General features: G+C 36.4%; 1 protein-coding gene across 1 annotated transcript in view; it reads right to left on the bottom strand.

Annotated features, from left to right (window-relative positions):
- The window catches only part of LOC105039506 (sodium/hydrogen exchanger 6), a 37,120-nt gene that overhangs the window by 12,537 nt on the left and 2,415 nt on the right, over positions 1–22,168 (bottom strand). The window contains exons 2-18 of the mRNA XM_010915675.4: positions 20,460–20,511; positions 20,314–20,373; positions 20,164–20,188; positions 19,989–20,074; positions 19,777–19,888; positions 16,706–16,768; positions 16,576–16,595; positions 16,396–16,493; positions 15,604–15,632; positions 11,222–11,253; positions 11,063–11,110; positions 10,920–10,980; positions 10,732–10,829; positions 10,494–10,569; positions 10,375–10,394; positions 3,707–3,804; positions 3,516–3,625 (exon numbers count right to left, since the gene is read on the bottom strand). Of these exons, the coding sequence (XP_010913977.1) occupies positions 3,516–3,625; positions 3,707–3,804; positions 10,375–10,394; positions 10,494–10,569; positions 10,732–10,829; positions 10,920–10,980; positions 11,063–11,110; positions 11,222–11,253; positions 15,604–15,632; positions 16,396–16,493; positions 16,576–16,595; positions 16,706–16,768; positions 19,777–19,888; positions 19,989–20,074; positions 20,164–20,188; positions 20,314–20,373; positions 20,460–20,511 (1,088 nt within the window). The remainder of the gene's footprint in view (positions 1–3,515; positions 3,626–3,706; positions 3,805–10,374; positions 10,395–10,493; positions 10,570–10,731; positions 10,830–10,919; positions 10,981–11,062; positions 11,111–11,221; positions 11,254–15,603; positions 15,633–16,395; positions 16,494–16,575; positions 16,596–16,705; positions 16,769–19,776; positions 19,889–19,988; positions 20,075–20,163; positions 20,189–20,313; positions 20,374–20,459; positions 20,512–22,168) is intronic.

Raw genomic sequence — 22,168 nt, 5'->3', positions numbered from 1 at the left:
TCATGGCTATTATGGTCAGAATACCATTGTTATTCTCAAGGATTCCAAGATCAGAAGATCATGGCTATTATGGTCAGAATATCATAGCTATTATGGTCCTAAATATCATGGCTATTATGGTAGTGATTACTATAGAGATTCCAGGATCAAATTTACCACATTTGTTTGATTATTAGACACAATTGTATAGCTTCCATATATGTTTGGATACAATTGTAAAGCTACCATAGTAGCTATTCCCTTTTAATCTATTTAAAGAGTTGTATTCATGAAGATGAAGATAAGAAATACAAAATTATCTTTTCCATTAACAATATAGAAGGTACCAGAGATATTATGATTTTTTTGCAATAATTACAGATCTTTTACATCATCAACTTCTTCAAGTGCCACTCTACATTTTTTTCCAACCTTTTAAATTGATAATATTACCTTTTTGATCCATATCACTCCTATAGAGTCATTGACATCTTCACCATCTCCTATAATTAACCCCCTCTTGCCCCTGCTTTAGAACTTGTTAGGCATTTCTATATTGAGATTTTCCACTATCTAGGCTTACGCCAATTGCATGATGTAGCTCAGCTAGTGCCTCCACGGATAAGCCATCATCACACAGGCAAGTTTTAATACCATTAACCCCCATCTATGATTTATCATTCTTACTAGAGGTACAAATGAGCCAAACAGCTACTCGAGCTTGACTCAGTCCAAGCTCTACTTGAGTCGACTATTGCCAAGCTTGAGTCAAACTCGAGTTGCTCAAATAGTTTTCAAGTCAAGCTCGAGTAGCAAAATACTTAGCTCAAAGGCTTATGAGCCTGTCAAGTATATGTATTTTTAACAATATTATATTTTACATATAATATATTATTAATTTAATATTTTAAAATATAAGTATGTTATACTCTATTTTTACCATATTTTTTTAAGTATGAACAAGGCTCGAACATGAGCTCGAGTATAGCTAGGTTAATATTCAAGTCAAGTCGAGTCAATCTCGAGGATTGCTTTTTCTTCTTTATTGAGTCAATTTCAAGCTTGGATATTAGGGATTCACCGATCTTGAGTCCAACTTTGAGCCCAAATATTTTGAAGCAAGTCAGGTTCAAGCCACTAGCTATTCGACTCGATTCGGCTCGATTGTTCCCCTAATTCTACCATAATCTATGGTCACATAGTGGCACTGCATCATGTATGTTCCATCTATACATATAAATAGCCACCATAGCATATTCCAATATTCTTTCAAACTTCACTTTCTACTCTTTTTTACCCTCTTCTTTCTATGTTTGCCCATGGGTCCTTGGTTGCCTATGGCCGAGGAAGCTTGTGGCTCGCACCATCAGAGGCTTACCCTTTTCCTCCATGCCAAGCAGCACATGAACGGATTTGGCTGTTTTTTCTTCTGACTTCTGATTCACGTGCACAGCAGCCAAGGCATCAATTAATATTCCATTGAGTGGATTCTTCCATTTTCTCTAATGCCCAAGTGACTCTTATTTATGTTCAGATGGCATAAAAAAAGAGGAATATATGTTTTCTGCACTACTGTGTCCTAAAATTATGGCAAATAATGTATCAATGTATTACAGCAAGTACATTGTTAGATTATTAGCGATTACAAGAGAAATAAAAGACTAATGACGGAAAAATAATGACATTATTTACCAAACCACGATTGACTGAATAAAATATTTTTGATTGCTGACTGGATAAAAAAAATCTTCCATACAGTACAGATATTTGAATTAAATAATGAATATGTTAATGTTACATGATGATTATTGTCTGCACTGTCATTATAATAGAATAATGGCTAGATAACGGGTAATATTTAGTATCCATTACTAGCATGTACAGCAATGACAGATACCCACTGAACGCCCAAAACCGACTAGTCATTATGATGGTTATAACACACGTTACTTTCCCAAAACTACCTGCCCATAGTTTATTAGGCTTTAAAGCAAATGCGGCTATATCAGCTGTTATTTTTGTTGTAATGGAAAATAATAGTCAATAACCAAAAACTAATAACAGTGTTATTAGCCCAAATCATGCTGGTCAAATAAAAAATTATTCTTATTTGTCGACTAAATAAAAAAATCTAATAGGCACAAAAGATTGAATTTCGAAATATTACAAAACAGCATGCTTAGCGAATGCCATAAAAGGTATATAACAGATCTTGATCATATGCTAACAAAACAACAGTCAAACAATTGTTGTTGTTCAAATACTTCTTATTCATATTATAGCATAAAGAACCCCCTCCGAAGTAATCATGATCATCACAATGTTATGATGGCTGTTATCTAAAATCATGATTTTTATTGACAAAATTCACCTCTACGACAAAACTTCTAATACCTACAGTAGCCTTTCTAATATGCATGTCTATTATTCACTAGATTTTATATGCAAACAATTGTATTAATGTTAGGTGGTATTCACCACATATGTACATAGGTGGTGATTTTTTTTTGCATGCCAATATAGTTATTTGTTGCATTTCAATTATGTACAATTTTTTCTTTTCTAACTGCCAGTTTACTCTTGCTCCAGTCATGCATGTCACAGTTTTCGTCTATGTATGAGACAATTTGCATTCTTGGTTTTTATCCTATTTTGGAATTTCAGTTTTCTGACTCTGCATATTTTGTTTACATCTTCTGCACAATTTATGGACACACATACATACATACATTACTTTCTCTCATACACTTTCTCCTAGATTTCACATGCATGGCATGCAGCTTTTGCAAGTTCTTTAATACAACAGTTGTGGCCAAATAGCATACCACACCATTATAAGATGTGACCGTGTTTCTGAACCAGCATATGAGAACCTATTTCGCAGATGTTGGTCTGCAAAAAAACAATACCAACCTAAATGGTTGAATCAACAGATACAAGGTTTACATGATGGCATATGGCTTTAGACAGAAGAATGGCGCTATGCAGATATTGATGGGTATTATTCTCAACATTATGATCTTCCTGCTAAACTCGATATGACATATTATCCACCATATAGCTACTGACTTCATAAGGCTCACTTGGTAAAATGCTTCACCTCTCAAACAAACCCTCTGCACTGGATTCAGAAGGATTTTTAGTTTTCTTGAAGAGTTCATGTTGAAGCATATGACAATACGAGCATTGTTGTTGTTGTTTTTTTTTTTTTTTTTTTGGAAGGGATGCCAGATTGAAAAATTACAGAAAGCTTGGTATGGAATTTGAAGAAGTTTGGCACTATGTATTTTATGACCTTGGAAGAAAGTGCTAGTTCCTTTCGATTGGCCATGAACATATTTCATTTACCTTTTACTGAAAAAAGATCTTCAATCAAGAAAGAATATGTTATTGAAATCATCCTGGAAAATCAAGAACATCTCAACAAGAAAGATGCGCATTCAGTAAGCCAGGAAGCATGCAATGACCAGGTCCCAATGCGCACTTTAAATGTGCATTGTTTGGAATAGAAAGCAAGCATCACAAACAACACCTACCGTCAGGACAACTATAGCAGTGGTAGCTGTGAATATTGTTTGTCCATGCCCTTCAGGAAGTTCATGGATTGATTGCAGAGCAAGGGCAAAAGCCATAGCCCCTCTAAGTCCTGCGTGCACAAAAATTATCTATCATTTAAAAAAAAAAAAATTCAAATGTAATCTTACATTCTACCAGTCTATGTACTCACCACTGTACCAAAGAGCCTTCTGGTGTTTTAGGGGTATTTGGCGATGTGCTGGACGAACCAAATTGACCAAGTAAGCACAACCAAACACATTTGCCGCCCTAAAGTAAAGACAAATCAAGAAGGTCATGTGATGTTATTGAAGATATTCTTAGAATCAGATTGCTACAAATCAGAAATCCCTAGAAACAAAATTAACAAACTAAAGCATGAAATTGATACAACATGAAAAGTGTCTGTAACAAGGAAGAAGGTGATGGAATCAGAGTGCAACAGGTCCATGCCTGTAATATTCTTAAAGCAGTCCTGCATAAGTACAAAAGATTTAAAAATATATGATATGGACAAAAAAAAATGTATAAGATATTATAGTAAACTAGCAAAAGCCACCACCAAATGCTTGTTGCATAGTTCATGCTGATAATATCTACGATAAATTACTGCCTATTTATACTAGCATGTAAATGTTGAACATAAGTCACAAGCCACCTATGAAGGGCCAACTCCGACAGAAGTGCCAATATCACAGAAGCATAAATAAGTTCATGAAGAACATGTTAAATTGGCACAAAAATAATATTTTTACATGTCACCAGCTTGGGGAATGCTGGCCATTATATTTGTTTTGTGCCATGCCTTAAAAAGAAAAAGAAAAGAAAAGAAAAGGACCTTTAGGCACATGTTGGTTCTCTGCAAATAGGCAGGATACAGACAAACATGCATGCCCTCTGCTGGCACCTGCACATCTCAGTACCAAAAACATTGGGTACAACTGTACAAGGCCTATAAATCATTTTAACTTTTTGCTGTAATCACATCATAGAGTCTAGACCTTGCAAGTCAAGATGCCTCAAAGGCTATGCAATTATCTCACCATTCACCTTCAATTTGACACGTGTTGGCATGTCTGGAAAATATTTGATATGGGACAAATAACCGAAAAAGCAAACAACGTGCAAGATACACTTAGGGTGCATTTGGTTTGCGACTGGAATGGGAATCCATATGGCTGTATCCCCCGATGCGTTTGCTTCATGACCGGAATCAAAATGGGATTTGAATATAGAGGAGAGTAGGGATTGGATTTTGGGGGATTGGGACATTCCATTGCCCCTAAAATCAGAATAGGAATGGACTTCCCCCAACCAAATAGCTGGAATAGGAGTCATTCATTTCCATTCCCATTCCAAAGTTCAACCATCCCCCCCCCTCCCCAAAAAAAAAAAAACCAAACATGCCCTCAATGTACCAAGCGCATTAATCAATATAAACTTTTCATCGAAAAGCCTAATTCATGTAACATCAAGAAGCCTTGAACGTGAGGCTAGGGAGAATGCTTGGCTTCACACCTGCAACTTAAGAGGCAGCGCCGCAGCTTGCAACAAGTAAACATACAAATTAGCAAAGCTACAGCAAATACCTATATGCTAAAATTTATGGGATACAATTTACATGACTAACACCACATAAACATCTATAGACATTCTGTGGTGCATATCTCTCACACATCACCCTACCTTTTCCCAACTCATAAAAGACAAACAGTTGGTTCCCTAGTAGTTCATGTTTTAATAACGCAGCGGTCTAAATCTGTGGATAGGTTAGCGGGCTGCTCAATAGACTAGATATAAAAAATAATTAAGTAATTTTCACATAAAGTAACAGCTAATATGCATGCACTCATCACTCATGGAAAATTGGAAGCTAGAGTAAGAGGCATGAGGAAGAATTGCAACAGAAATAGAAGTAATCTGAGAAGCCGCAACGAGAAAAATCTTGAATTGCAGGTTAGTTCACCATGAAATGCCAATGCACAAAGTTCGGTCTCCTGAGCAACCAACTCGGTGATCTTAGGTACAATATGAAGCCAGGGTCTAATGAAGCAACTGATGTTAGGCATTTAAAATTCCTAAATGGATGGCATCTTGTCTCGCTAAATGGAGAGATTTATGCCCCTTAGAATATTGCTTATTCTTAAAAGCAATTATCCATGAGCAGAACTCCAAGATCAACTGTTGAGTCTACCTAGCAACCTAATATACAGAGGATAAACTTGATACACAAATCCTAAAGGCAAATTACCAAATCTCATGAACGGTCCAAAGTTGGAGGTCTACAGTCAAAGCCGAAGGTCCACAGTAGTCAAGAGTATGATATTTGTAATAAACATTGCAATGTGATTAATTAGGCACGATATCAAAGAGCCGCACAACAAGGTCGCAAATGGCAAATCAACAGTTAAGAGATCAAGGCTCAAAAGAAACCAAATCTTGGATGCTTAGTAGGACAAAGCATGCTAAAAAAGTTTAAAAAAATAAGAGAGAGAGAGAGAGAGAGAGAGAGAGAGAGAGAGAGAGAGACCACCAATAAGTCACCAAGCAGCAAAGTATGGAAAAGAGATGTGAGGGAGCTAGCAGACAACATGCAAGGACCAGAGATGCATTAGTTAAAGCTCCAAAAATTGTCTAAAGATGCAAGGCACAAGAGTACCTAGTTGAGATCAACACCAAAGCTAGCAGTGACAAGATGGTACCTAGTGACTGGTGTTAGATTGAAAAGGACTCCATTGACTTGATTCAGATAGAACTTGCGGAAGAGATATAACATTCATGTATTTCTCTAAAATGCTAATTAATGACTAAAAATATGTTTAATGGATAAAAAGAATGTTTTGTATAGGATGGATAGAAATGGCATGTAGATGATCACCATTTGGAATTTATGAGGTTCCGATGTTACATACCAATGGCTACACACCTAAAATCTTGATAAGGAGATTAAATGACACAAAGAAGATGAACAATAAAAGTATAAGCATTGGTTACAACCCTAACCACCATCCTCAAACACAACCAAATGAGAAAGCCAAAAGAAACAAGATAACAAAATCTAGCAATCTATCCCAAGCAGAGAATAGAAGTCTGACTCATCAAATTCCAGCAACATTAACTATTGGAGGTTAATGATGGTATCCCACAATAAGACAAGCAAATGTCCCATGGCAATCTACCAAGGCAGCCATTAGACAACTAGCAATATATGTCAAATCTTGGTAATGGCCTAACAAAGACTCTAAGATCGTTAACATGGCTTATGTGGAGTTGGAAATACTACAATACGAGCTTATTTGGAGCTATGGGCCAATTTTATTTTTTGTAACTGAATTGACTTAATCTTTGTGATTGGATCCTTAGCCTAGTGAGGATAACAAGGCTCGAACAGGAGAAGTATGTAACAGCATGTGTGAGCAAGGTTCGCGGACTTAGTATCCGAACCCATGCCGGCTAGCCGGCAGTACGGGTTGGTATGGATCCATATTGGACCGGACTGGCGCAAACTGACATAGAGGAAAAGAAGTGAACCGGGAGGAGGAAAAGAGAGAGAGGAGAGGGAAAGGGAAGGAGAGGGAGAGAGAGTGTGGCCAGAGGAGATGCTGGCAGTGGCCACAGATGGGCCAGCAATGCACTCAGAGGCCCATCAAGGCTCCGCTTCATCCGTCGATCCTTAGTCGAGAGAGAGAGATAGAGAGGGGGGAGGGAAAGCCGCTAGAGAGGCCATTGGAGGGCCTCTGGATGGTGCAATCGCAGGCTCCGACGCCGCGAGCATGAAATAAAGACTATTTTTTAAAAAACCCCAATTACAGTGAAGCCGGCAATGGGTTTGTTGATTTCACTGTTTGCCGGCTTCAGTATTCATCTTTCTTTTTAGAAAAATCCGACGAGTGAACGAGGATGGTCACTCCTGTTTTGCAGCCGCAGCTCCATCCATACGTTTTCCATCGCCCGGTGGCCACGGCGACCACCCGACAACTTCCAATGCCCCTGCACCAGTTACTCCTCCCTCCGATATGGTCGCTCTCCCTCTCTCTTCCTCTCTTTCTCACTGGATTAAATACACTATCGGGCGACGTCAAGCCATGGAGGCCTCTGCAGCCCTCCAACAGCCTCAACGGGCCACGGCCAACCTCCGATGGCGTCATGCCATCTCTCCCTCCCCTCCTATCTCTCTTCCTCTGTTTTCCTCTCCCTCTGGTGTACCATTTTCCTCAGCCAAACCATCCCGATTTGCCGTCAAGATGGCTCGAAACGCCCTGAACCATTCGATTCGGGATGGTTCGGTGTTCCACATGTGCGAGCGTCTGTCTAGTTCCCAATCAATTATGCAAGAAGACCTTGGGTATATATACAGAGCCAAGGAACCCAAATAATACCACCTTCTCACTAGCCTTTTTAGCTGAGGTCCTAGATCATTATAAGAGGTATTGACTCAAAAAATGATTGGTTTGATCAAACCCAGAATGATTCCAATGATTAATTGTTATAACTATAATTTTAAGCAGTTCTCACAAATAGAACTTTTTTAGCTAAAATGGGTTTAAGAGCATATCCAACCACACATTAGTAGGTTCACAGTTCACCAAGTTCATTGGCCGGTCTAGTCAATTTTCAAAACATTGCTACCAACTAGCATTAGTACCAGGGTCTACCAAATCAGTTCTAGGGCTTGCACCAGCCGGCGATCAATTTCTTACCATAAGGGTCAATACTATGTCGTTCTGAGACACATCAAAACAAGGGAGCCAAAAAGAGGGGGCGAGGGAGGAGAGAAAGGGAGGTTGAGGGAGAGAGAGGTTTGAACCATCACTAGGGACCTTCAAGAGCCCTGAATCTGACAATGGGGACCAAGAGGGAGAGGGAGAGGGAGAGGGAGAGGAGAGGCTGGGACAGAGAGGTTCAAGCCATCATGAGGGAGCTTCAAGAGCTCCAAATCCGACAATGGGGACGGACATAAAGAGGGAGGGAGAGGAGGGGGAGGGAGGGAGGGAGGGAGAAACTTACTTGGGTAGGGACCTCATCGTCATCGTCATCAACTCGATCAGTGCAGAGGGCTTTGGTGATAGGGTTTCCAAATAGACCAAGGAGAGAAGCTTCAAGAAGGGGAGGGGCGAAGCTCTTATATCCCAAAAGGATGGGTTGAATCATGCTGGTGATTGACCAATCTGGTTTGGCACGTCTTGAACCAACAGATTTACAGTTTGGCTAACCTTGATTAGTACGAACACAGAAAGAATATCTTTATTTAGTTTTTTTTTCTATTTTCTCAAAACTCAAATCTAAATAAAAGTATCTAGTTTTCAGTAATATGCATTAAGATATGAGCTAAAAGTGGTTTTTCTTTTGTTACAAGCATCGATCTTTCTTTGATATAGTTTTATTTTTTGGGTAAAAGCTTCAATTTTCCTCACTTTATACAATAATTTTTAAGTTAACTTTTATGACCGAATCAAGCTCACTATTAAGCTAAGCTCATCACTGAGCTCACGTGCCTTGAGTGTATTAACAAGCAAATCGATAAATGAGCCAAGCTTCACAATCTAAGTGAGCTCGATCTTCACTTGATTCAATTTTCAAGCTTTAAGAAGCTGAGCGTGAGTTGGCTCGATTATATATGAGTCGAGCCTGGGGTGGGGTTGCCAAGCTCATCTCAAGCTTGGGTCGAGATTGAGCTGTGCAATTTTTCTTTTCATTTCTAGCCAAACTCAAATAGAGTTTGCTAGCTCATGTTTAGCTTATCTACACCCTTATGAGCACAGCTCTTTGAAAGCAATCCATGCTGAAATATGGCATATCGCCTCATTTTTGCAATTTCGATAATGGAGTATTGGGTGTTAGCACAGTACCATACCATACAAATAATGTACTAATGCAAATAGTACTAGTTATTCAACCATTGATCACGATTCTTACAAAGTCACGGTGGGCATAGATTGGTCACACGACATCCTTGAAGCAAATTTTTACTTCATCCACTCTTTCCATATTCTATCAGACATCCTCTATCTCAATGTTCTTGCATGTAAAAGATCCAAGAGTGTAAGTTGATCAAGTTGGGCTATCTCATCACCATTAGTGCCTAGTAAGGCCAATTTTTTATTTGATTCTACAAAAAACATTTCTGTAAATTCCAATTTCACTTTAGTAACTAAGTTTGGGCCCTAATCCCCTGAAAACTTCATTTGCAATTCCAATTTTACACAAACCCCTGGACATAACAGCAAGTCACATAACACCAACAAACTCCTGAGCCTCAGTAACAGGATCATTTATGACGCAGCAAGTTATGCACTTGAGAGTCAAACCTTGGTGTTGCCACAAGTGCACCTTCAAAAGTCACTTATACATTCCCTAGTAAATAGACATAACAAGGTAAAAATGATGAACCATGTCATATGATCTTCCAACCTCATTCATAAGATTCAGTTCAATTTTGTGAGCCACTTTATCAAGGGTCATGTCTTCTATTGATGCAAGCATCCCTTAATACAAGAAAGTTAAAAGAACATATTAATCTTATTTAGGATCATATCAAGTTAGCAAGCACAACTCTATCGTTTCAATATGTTTGTGCTGTACACCAAATCCTGGAGAACCTGGAGTCTGATCGATGTAGAGCAAAAGAAAGCCTCGCTAACAAGAATGATCTACAAAATGCTAGGAATGCAACTGCTGATTTTGAACTGAACTATCTATCTCCACATCAAGCTTGCTAGATAAAAAGTAAACTAGTAAATAAATTGCAGCAGTGAAGATCAAGGCATCCAATACTTTGCTCTTATAACAGAAGCATAAATCACAAAATAAAAGGTTTGTAGGAGAGTCAGAAGTTCATACCTTGCAACTCCTATGAACAGCTGGGTGTTTAATGAAGACTTAAGGAAAGAACAAGACCACGCCTAAGAAACACTCTAAAAGCAATAAAATTTGTGCATAATGAATGAATTAAAGGATACAATTGAGAAAAAGATAAATCCAACGTGTGACCAGCTATGTTGTTCCATAGCAATATCAAAACCCATATATATAAATCTGCAGGCCAAACAAACTTAGTAAGAAAAGTTAATTGTAAAGTTGGTCTAGAAATATAATTAACATTTATAAAGAAATATAGGTGTTTACTGAAGATAATGACGTGATTCATATGAGAATTTAATAAGCATTAAAATAATCATTCATGTGACAATATCTTACACAAAAGTTTCTGCCAATGATGATATAAGGTGGAAAAAAGCAGTAGCAAAACGTTGAGAGTTTTCTGATAAATTTGAGAAGGTATAATGCTTCATGACCTGAAAAGAATGGAAAGATAAAGAATCTTGAAAACATTTATCACCAAATATGGATATCTGTACAGGTTAACAGGTAGAAAATGTACTTACAATTCCAGTGAACAATATAGAAACAATTCCAGACAGGCCAAGACCTTCTGCTAGCATGTAGCTAGAGAGAATAATCAAAAATTAGCAAATTATGACTTTCAGATGCAACTGAATGTAGAAATAAGAATTCAGTATTGGCTTACGAAAAGTAAGGGAAAAGGACAAACAGACAGCACTCCAAATTCTGAAGGCTGGAAGAACAAACAATGTCATTCAGTACTTTTTATAGCTGCCAACCGTTATGAGAAGATTGAAAAAAAATAAAAAATCAAAGGATAAGAAAAGATAACTGCCATACTTACTTGTCAATGTCCAACCCAGCATACTTAAAGAGGTACCAAGTGGTTAAGGTTTTTCAATATACTTTATTGCAGAGAGAATAAAAACCAAAGTACACATCCTCGTTAAATTTATCACAATATATGCAACAATATTGAATCTTATGAAGAGACAAGGTGCATGGACCAGCTATATCTTGTTATGCATCATCCATGATGAAAAGTTGCAAGCACACCTGTTACCCTCCAAAATAGATTCCTGAACATTTTCTTTAATCATTAAAAATCTGATCATGATAATATACAAAGCATTATATATGTTCATACATAGCAATCTAGCATAGATAAAAAATGGGTTCAAAAGGAATCTAATTCCTTGAGAATGCATGTACAGACCATAAAGGCATAAACCATCAATCAGTAGACAGCTAAACTACTTTTTCACTCTCCTTGTTTCATCTCTTAGGAACAGAATTCCAAGAGCAAACTTTCAATTACAGCATATGCACAAGAGAATGAAAAGCATCAACCTAGATCACCAAATCACAGCTAAGTTTTCTTTGCATTGCTGCTTTATCAGTTGCACTATTTAAATAACCGTGGGGAGAATATTTCCCATGCTGTTCTCTAGACATGATTCCAAGTTTGGAACTTGATGCTCAATCACATCTTTTGACAACATCTAGATCCATAATTTGTCGTTCACCTGCTCAGACTATTAGTAGTTCTACTTTAAGAACTAAACCTACATAGAATTTTCCTACTTGGAAGGCCAGACGTTTAAGAAAATTGGATAAACAATAATTGACCTAGGTGCAGAATCGCTCCACTCAGTGTTATCTAATTGCTTAAGCAATATTCCAATCTTGGGTCAGATAAGAGTTCGCAGGATTCTGTGTGATCTCAGCTTATTAGTCTGGCTTACATAACCAGAGTTTATTATATTTGGTTCTGCACTGCATGTTGAACTTTTAATCATCAACCTACTTCATATCAAGGGGACATCAGACCAAAGGATCAAGATCATTCTAAATTTTTATAAGATATAATATCTCGGAGGTTACTTCCGTTAGAGGGTATATTGATGCATTTTTTTTTTCATGGCAGAAATACTTCAATTTAATGTCATCCTCGTCTAATGTCCAGAGCTTTTAGTTTTATATTACCTCTCTATTTGCCAAATCTAGGAAAATTCTTAATCCAAAGTTTCACAGTTGTTGATGACACCAAGGTATCACATCATGCTACTCTCTCTGTTTATTAACTTTGTGCCTTGATATTTCAGTGCATTTCATCAGCTATACAATCTGCTTGGAACAAAAGCAACAGCTATAGTTGAGGAAAACCCGGCTCTACATGAGCCCACACTTGTGATCACTTCTCTCTACGAATAGTGGCTTCATCAATCAACAATGCCCGCAAATCAAAAATTTAATTCGGACAGTCGTCTCAATTCTAAAGCTCTAAAACTCAATCATATCGCGGAAGATTCCACAGACAAGACATGAGTAGAATGAAACATCTACCCTTGATTTTGAACATGAAAACCAGGTGAAACAAACCACAATTGCTAAATATGAACTCTCCCTGCTGACATAGTGAAAAGAAACGATACAGTTTTTTTTGCAATGATCTCAGAAATTCTACATATAGCCCACTCTTAATTTTTGTGCTTTGTAATTACCGTCCATTTCAGCAGTTATAAAATCTGCTTGGAACCTAAGCAACAGCCAGAGTTCATAAGAACTTGTAATCACTTCTCTCTATGAATAATGGCAGTCAACAATGACTGCAAATGGAAGATTGAATTCAGAAGCTCATATGAATTTTTGAGCCCCAAAGCTTTAGCATATCAGTGAAGATTCCACAGACAAGGCATGAATAGAATGAAACATCTATCCTCAGTTTTGAAAATGAAAACCAGGTGAAACAAACCACAATTGCTGAATCTGTCTCCCGATGATATGATGAAAATAAACAATAGAGCTCTTTGCATTGATCTTAGACGATCTATCCATAGCTCACTCTTGAACTCAGCACCAGTCAGATGATGTTCATTTGCATGCCTTTATGATATTAAACAGGTTATTGCACTTGTTTACAATAAGATGAGCCCATGTCTTACTCTTTTTTTTTTTTTTTTTTTTTTTTGAGAAAATGTCTTACTCATTTAGAGACTCGATGACTATGCTTTGTTCATTGCCTCATTCATAGCCCTCAGCTTGGTAATACAAGCCTCCCTGACATTAACAACAATCTCACTAAAAACATAGTCACTTTCTAAGCAAAAAACAAAAACTATTGCCATTAAGATTTGTTCTGGACTTCTATCTATTTCTTGTCCCTTAAGGTTTGTTTGTCGCCCAAGATTAGTTATTAATGCAACATGAGTGCACCTCAGATCTTGATATTCAAAACTTTGGAACAAAGACCTTAATACAAGTCAAATAGTCACATGATTTTGTCAATATTCCTCAGACATTTTGCTGATATGGGTCCTACCATTTTCATCCACCTAATAGTTGCATGATTTTGTCAGTAGTCCTCAGACATTTCACTGATATGGTCATACGATTTCCATCCAGCTGCATGTTGACATTCTTCACCACACTAGAACACAAACCCTTGCTAGCTGCTACATATTAGTTATTAATAGAGGCCAAATTCCAACAATGGGTATATGGATCTATCTGGGTCATGCTTAGTTCCCACAATTAGCATTTTGGCAATATGAAGGCAACAAATTGTACTGAGTATCCTTCTTAAATAATCATTATGCCATTAAATGGCATGAAATCTGGATTTTTCACCTGTGAATGGAGATATCAAGATTTATATTAACTTTATCAACCAGGACTGCCTTGGCAGTGGACCCTCTCATTTTCCTGAACTTAACTGGCTTCCTTGGTAGCATAGTCTAACACCACATAGCAATCTCAATAGGCTGCTCTTAAGCCTATAAGAAATTTCCACAGGGAGTCAGAGAATATCCATTCCTGCTTTTAGGGACTTAATGTACCCTTTATAGTAGACCTCAATTGCTGATCAAATCATGTCAAACAACTATAGGAAAAAAAAATTCAGATCTGAACATCAAAAAAGTGACATTAGCAACAAGACAAGCGTATATGCATAGCCCCACAACATACTCATGCGCCCAGCAACACACAAGCATGCATGCAAGAACAAAATTTAGTGACCAAAACACCAAATCTCTGCACCCTCACCCGCACCCAAAAACAAAAAAAAAAAAGCACATACAAACACAGACACTTGCACACAAAACACCTAAAAAAAAATGAAAAATAAAAATGCCCATGGCCACATGCATGCATACACAACTCTGTAATTTTTGTTTAGTTTCACATCATAAGCTTTAGGAAAGGCTTTACAATGCCAACAGCAATATATGAAGCAAAAAGAAGAAAATGACTGGAAACAACCATAGATTCACCCATGCAATTCCTTTCTTCAGCAGACCAGAAACTGAATTGCTTTGCCTATAAATCAAATAGCTCTATAAATTATAAAAATGTTGCATTTTGATAATCAGATTATTCTATTTGGGCCTTAAGCAGGCAGATGTTATATCAAAAATATCTTCAGCCAACAGTAACTAACATTTTACAAAATCATCTGACTGAAGCAATAAAATGATTTTAGAAAGAAAGTATCAAATTAAGAACAAGGAAATTATTGCAAATTATGTTAGCAACATATGAAAGATTTCAATAGAAATAATACAGTTTAAGAACGGCTAGGATGGTCAATATGCTGGGCCCTGTCCAAGAGCAACCCAAAAAGTACAGGCCAGGGCTTGTGTTTTAACTGAAACCATGATGTTTCAAGCTTCATATGAGTTCAGGCTGACCGGGTCAGGGCCATTTGGGGGGTCAAAGATGCTTAGACAAATTTGAGACCAACTGGCCCAGCCCATTGACAATCCCATAGAAGACAAGTTACTAGTGCAAAAGTTCCTCAAACAGAACATTTCCTGAGGATGACAACAACATTAACACTATAGAAAACAAATTACTTGTGCAAAAGTTCCTTGAACGAACAAACGAACGCACGCATAATATATATATAAGTACATTATCCTTACATTATCTTTGATGCCTAAGCTTTCTGACCCACAAATATTCTTTTTTGTATTATCATACTTTTTCTGATATCAGTCCCTCACTAAGTATGGCTATAGCACTTGCTTTTCCTTTTCTTTCCCCCTTCCAAATTTTCTTTTCCATATGCCTGCCTTGTTACAATAAATTATCAGCTAGCTAAAACCTAGTCATCAAGAATGGTTCATATAATATTCAGGAAAAAATATAACAGAAAAAAAACAAGTAACAGACTTCTCTATAACTCTACTGAGAACAACTACAAAAGGTATTAGAAAAGGATATAAGAGCAGACGTGAACCCAACTCCAACCCCTGTTAAACATAGGATATTAGTTAATTGAAAAATAAATTCTTCCAAATTAAATTACTGGAATGAAATACATAATTAAGTTGCAGAAAACCAAAAACTTGAGGCAAATCTAACTCTTATTTAATCAGGTAATTGCCTGATGGTCTCAACTGCCAATGACTTACATGATAAGAAATGATGCATGAGGGACCAAAAGGTCCGAAACATACAAGAAATGCATATGAAAGAAAATAGATTCAATAAATTTAATGCAAATCTGTTACTCAATGGTCACCAGTTGACCATCAATTAATAACCAGATGTAGTCAACATATTGTTTAATTGATTGTAACCCAATGGTAACAGACTAACAGCACTTTGTAAATGATTAGATGAGTCTGAATTACAGATAAAACACCTCTCTGAATAAATGTATTATGTGTACCACAAATAATGTCAAAGAACAGTATGGTTTGTAAGTTTAATTGATAGAGAAAACACCATCTAGAATTCTAGATATTACAGGCTGTTTATTTATTTATAACATATTAGCTAATGAGAGCCTGCTCCATATTATAAATTGATTAATCCAACTCTAATAAAAGAAAGATAACGACATTATTTTTGAGCAATTAATTATGAATCTTCATTCAAGAAATACAGTTTGCATAAATTCCCCATCATGTCTGATGCAAGGAAAACAATCCATGCCTCTTTTTTCAATGTCAAAAATGAGTCCAAATAATAAATTTAATAAGCATGTAGATAATAAGATTTCATACTAACCAGAAGACATTGAACCAACAAATGTCTCAAGAAATCTCACAACAATCATGAAAAAGTTTTGTCCTGATGAAGCATGACTTCTGACTGATGACATTGTCCTGGAGCATAATATTTCAGTCAAATAGTGAACAATAGATAAGGAACAGTTGTAAGAGCAGGTTTCGAGCACTTTAAGCAAACCTGTACAAGGAAATCGCCATCTACAATGCCAACAAGGAAAAGATATGTCAAGCAACAAGCAATAGCAGTTGACTAATATAACCATGCGTTACTGGAATTACTGGTTTTCAGACAATGGAAATACACATACTGCATCATTTAGAACAGATTCTCCAAACACCAAGGCATAGAGGTTCATATCAGTGCCAAGTTCCTGCAATGATTTAAATAAGTGACTTAATGCGTACTGAAAAAAAATAAGAGTATGGCTTTATGTAGACGAGTTGTGTAAATGAAAACCATCGACATGGAGTTTGCAGATGCCACATATATGATCTCCATGTGAGGCCTCAAAGAATTGCCATTATGTCAGATTCATATCGTTTTGCATACATCATATAATCCTCTGTCTGTGCAACTATATAGATCTAACGGTCTCGAAAAAGGTCATACAAAAACATGGAAAACTCTATTCCCAGAAAAAGGGAAACCTGATTCTTCAAGAGAATGTGATACATGGGTCATATTAGGCGCAGCAAATTATGAAGTTTCCAGGAGTCGATTTTGTAAAAACTCACTGGATGGAAGAAGAAACAGAAACAGTGGTGATCATCACAAAGCATACAATCAAACAACTGTTAAGCCCAAAATTTTGATCGTCCACATATCACGACAAGCATGACTACAAGACATGGAACTAATCAAATTGCCTCAGAACAACCTGAGATGTGGTATTCTTGGGAGGTCAGCATTGCAAAATAATCATCCACGGGATCATTTTTCCCTGCATTTACATTTATGCAGCATGCACCAAGTATAGAAGCATGCACATAAATATGGCTGCCAATTTTTTATTAAATAATGTTATGAAAATTAATTATTTGAATCCTTAGAAGAAACATCCTAGAGAAGAAAATGAAAAAGGGGAAAAAGGAGAATCTAAAAAGAATCGCTTCAGTTCACAAACTCGATCATGACACATCCATTCCTTATTCCTTTTGAGATAGGCAAAGGTGGAAAAGATGGTAAAGTCTCAAATTATTTAGACGTTCTTATAATTATATATATTTGGATATCTCCTGAATTTACAGAAATGCTGCCATTAATTTGCACAATATGTCACACCTTTCTTGACCATCCATATTTCTCAAACAGATTTGATATGGTTTTTAGCGTGTGTATACATGCATACGTACATACATAATTTGGATATCTCCTGAATTTACAGAAATGCTGCCATTAATTTGCACAGTATGTCACACCTTTCTTGACCATCCATATTTCTCAAACAGATTTGATATGGTTTTTAGTGTGTGTGTGTGTGTATATGTACATATACATATACATACATACATACATACATATACATGTATGCATGCATGCATGTAATGTATGTATGTATGTATGTATGTATATGTATCTATAAGTATGTATATGTATGTGTATATATATATATAATAGATACATATATATACATATACATACATATACATACATATATATACATATACATATACATACATACATACATACATACATACATACATATATATACACACACACACACACACACATATACATATATGTACAGCTGAACAGATTAAATTACAGGAAAGGTGTTTGTATGAGAGGGAGGGAGGGAAAGGGTGGGGGGGGGGAGAGAGACTCCCTTCTTGTCCCATGCTTTCTTCTTTTAACATAATCTCATCATGAGACTTTGTTCAAAAATATGCAGTATCAGCCAATTGTAGCATTCTACACAACATATTTGTGTGACATACACCTTTTTCACCCTTTTTTTGTTGAGATTATTATACCCACCTATAGCACACCCAATTTTTCTTCTCATTCCATCAATAATATTGAAAACAAGTTGAGTATATTAGAAATGATAATGATAAGATAGATGAGTGGAAAAATTGGAAAGGATAAAATAAGAAATAAATAAATTAGAGATGCTATAGGAGTTGCACAAATTAAAGATGAAGCGATAGAAAAATGATTGAGATAATATGGACACGTACAACAAAGATTTAAGGAAACTCCAATAAAAACAGGTATTTTAGTTTGTGCTAAAGGTTTGTAACAAAAGGAAGGGAAGAACTAAGGTAACATGGATGAAGATTGTTAGGTAAGATATGGAGAAACTTTAAATAACATCAGAGGTTGCCCTAAATAGGAACACTTGAAAAATGAGGATCCATAAAACTAACCCCAAATTTAGGGAAAGGCTAGATGGTTGTGGTTCTAGTTCATCAATAGTATTATAATAAAGCTCTATTTTTTTTATTGGATTAATAAAGCTCTAATTTCAACAGCCATTTACAAATAAGCAGCATATAACCATCTTTGGTTTGGACATGTACAACACAGGTTTAGAGATGCACCAGTATGGAGTAAATTGATATTTGTAGAAGGAAAGAGGGGCAAAGGTAGATGAAAATCATATGGGATGTAGTAGTCAGGAAGCACTTGATATCGCTATGTCTTTTAGAAAGTGTGGCCTTCAACAAAGCAGAATGGAGAAAAAAGATTCATGAAGCCAAGTGACTAAAGCTTAGTTGAGCTGAGTTGCACAGTGTGATGCTTCGTCCATTCCCATGCATTTAACAATATCAAGCATTTTGCTGGATTATTCCCATTGGTTATTATGGCCTATTTCCTCGAGTCACCAAGGCGGCAAAAATGTCCAGATTATCTCACATGAGAACAAGATTGCAAAGACAATTTTCCTGATATATATTTCAGATTTTCTTATAAAAGTGTGGCAAAGATGCCATACCGGACAAAAGCCAAGACGTAAAAAGAGTTTTTTTTTTTGGAAAAGTTAGAAATCGATATGGACCTTGGGATGCAATGTCATTTAACAAATTCTGGGAGACTGCCCATGATTTCAAATATGATAAGAAAGGCTCAGGGTTAAAATCTAACAGTCTAGCAACCAGCAGACATGAACTGAAAATTCAGCATTGCACTGATCCTACTTGGTATGCAAGTACCTAGAATGACTACAGAGGCTAAAGAAATTTAATGGTGGCATAAATTTCTGCATTTTTTCTTGTTATGAATTATGATGAATAACAAATTAACAAACATCCGTAAAAAGGTGTGAGTTTGTTATGAATTTCTATAGAGGAAAAATAGCGTGTAATGATTGCATAACTTACTAATAAATATATCATTTAAAATATTAAGATGAATAGAAGGAAAACATCTACACACCTGGAATATGGATAACACAGTGACAGGATCTGTCGCTGATATGAGAGCACCAAACATAAGGCATTCCACCAGTGGCAGTCTATACATGAGAAATGTTAATCCACCAAGGTATCTGCAAAGGAATAACAAGATAAATAAACGACTGACAGGAAGTTTCAAAGGAAATGCAAATTTGCACAATAAACAGGAATCAAGATTTAAAGGATGCTTACACTAATATCCCCGTAACAATTGATGCAACAAATGTCCCTAGAATTGCAAACGTGACAATGGCTCCAAAATTTGAAAAGAATGGTTTCTGCCGAGGCCAGTTCGGTAGATGCATCACATATGCAACTTCAATGCAAGAACAACATGCAGAAGATGATACAACTCTAAAACACTTACCGGTGCTAAGCTGAACCCTGATTGAGTACGCTGAAGTTAAGAGAAACATCACATAACCCATGGCATCATACAGTTTTATCTGATGAACTTAAAACATAATTTAAAAAAAGAAAAGAAAAAATGACTTTGGACATAGCAAAGATTGGATATAATATAATTGGAGGTAACAAGAAGAGGAAGAAAAATTCTTCATGGAAATTGAACCAAGCCCTGGAAAAGGAAGCAAGCAATCAGTACAAGAAAACAAAAAATATGTTCTAGTTCTTTCATGCAAAGAAACATAAAAAATCACAAACCTGATGCTGTTTTCTGTGTTTGAAATGTTAGCAAGTACACCGACAATTAAACCTGCAATGAGGGGGAATGAGTTATAGAATCGTATGAGGTTCTTGACTTTGTTTCTAAACAATTCCACTCCTTCCAGCATCAAAATCCATAAACTCCAAGACACTGCACATACTATATTGTATTCCAGCACCTGATGTAGCCTGGCATTGAAATGCTACCGACTATGTTATGCCACATCCAGCACCAGTGTTTGCTGCTCTCATATCAATCTGAAGTTTGAGGAATCCAATCCTCAAACTCTTATATTTCCTTTCTTTCTCTTTCTCATTCTTCTATTTCAGTTCTGAGACTTATTTCAGATCAGAACTGAATGTTTGTTACATCTAATTTTAACAAAGAACTGCACCAAAACTGGTAAAACAAAAAATTATTTTTCCTAGCATGAGAAATTACCTGCCCGTGAGACATAATATAAAGTTTCACAACATGGTATTGCAATAAGAGGACTTGAAAAAGAAGAGGTTGGAAAACAGACACAATAATTGTATATAAGGTTCTCAAAGAACAAAACAAAAAAAAACTCAACGAGAAGTTGGCTTAATGAGGTAGTTTAAAATCTATAAGTTAAAATTGAAATTCAGATACATAATCCTTCAACTGAATCTTCCACTGCAGGCTTGTAAAAAGCAAATACCAGTTTGGATTGGCAAAGTGTTGGAGATGGATATATAGGTCAAGAAAAACTTAGCTATTTGGATATAATTAAGACTATAAAGCCCTGATTTTAATTAAAGAAAAAAATGCTAGGCATTATAAATCCCCAAACACCAATCATTCTCATCATCTCCCACCTGTAGAGCTACATTGGGCTTTTCCAAATCCACTCAAACAAATTGAACATGTGTAAGCTTAGCATTTTGTCAGTCCCTACTAAACATTTGATGCCAATATGAGCATCTCTTCTTACCAAAGCCTCCTAAGATTCATATCACTACATGTCAATACTAACTTAAATGGCTCTCCATCAATTGTCCTTCATTATTGCAACTTATGTGCCACCTAGAGTGCAATCATTCCTCATCATTTTTTAATCAGTTTTACCTTACAATCATCTCAACATTCTCCACCTTTTTTTTTTTTTTTTTTGCATGGGCACTCTAAAATCTTTTAAGAAATAAAAGAGTGATATCTGGAGATTTCCTCAATCAAAGGGTCAGAATTCAGATATCCTCCTTGCCATAAGGTATGTGAACAAAGAACAGTATGCAAAATTGAGAAACAACATGGTCTACACCAAGGCTTACAATGCATATTATAGTTGCTGGCAAGATAAGACTGCAAAATGGGACGAGACAAAAAGAAAAAAGAAAAAAAAACTTTTCAAAGGGTGTGGATATTTTGTCATAAACCATTAATAAACGCCATTCACCAAGCTTGTCATTTATATATTATGTAGAAGATGAGTAGGGTACCAAATATAGAGCAAGGACTACAGGTGCCATGTCAAATAATGGTCTTAGCCCTATTGGTAGTTGGTGTCTTGGAGAGAGAGGACACATTGTACTGGGACATCATCCTACCAATTCCGCTTTTTCTTCCAGGACCTAGAAATAACTTCCTAGACTCTTTTGGATGCAATTGTTTGACAACCATGTGCTTCACAATAAAAAAACGACCTTTGCACAGTGCCAGATTAACTAACACCTTCTACATCAAT

Source organism: Elaeis guineensis, chromosome 1 (assembly GCF_000442705.2).
Source record: "Elaeis guineensis isolate ETL-2024a chromosome 1, EG11, whole genome shotgun sequence".
In the NCBI taxonomy this organism is placed as follows: domain Eukaryota; kingdom Viridiplantae; phylum Streptophyta; class Magnoliopsida; order Arecales; family Arecaceae; genus Elaeis; species Elaeis guineensis.
This window is presented reverse-complemented; position numbering and strand designations above follow the sequence as displayed.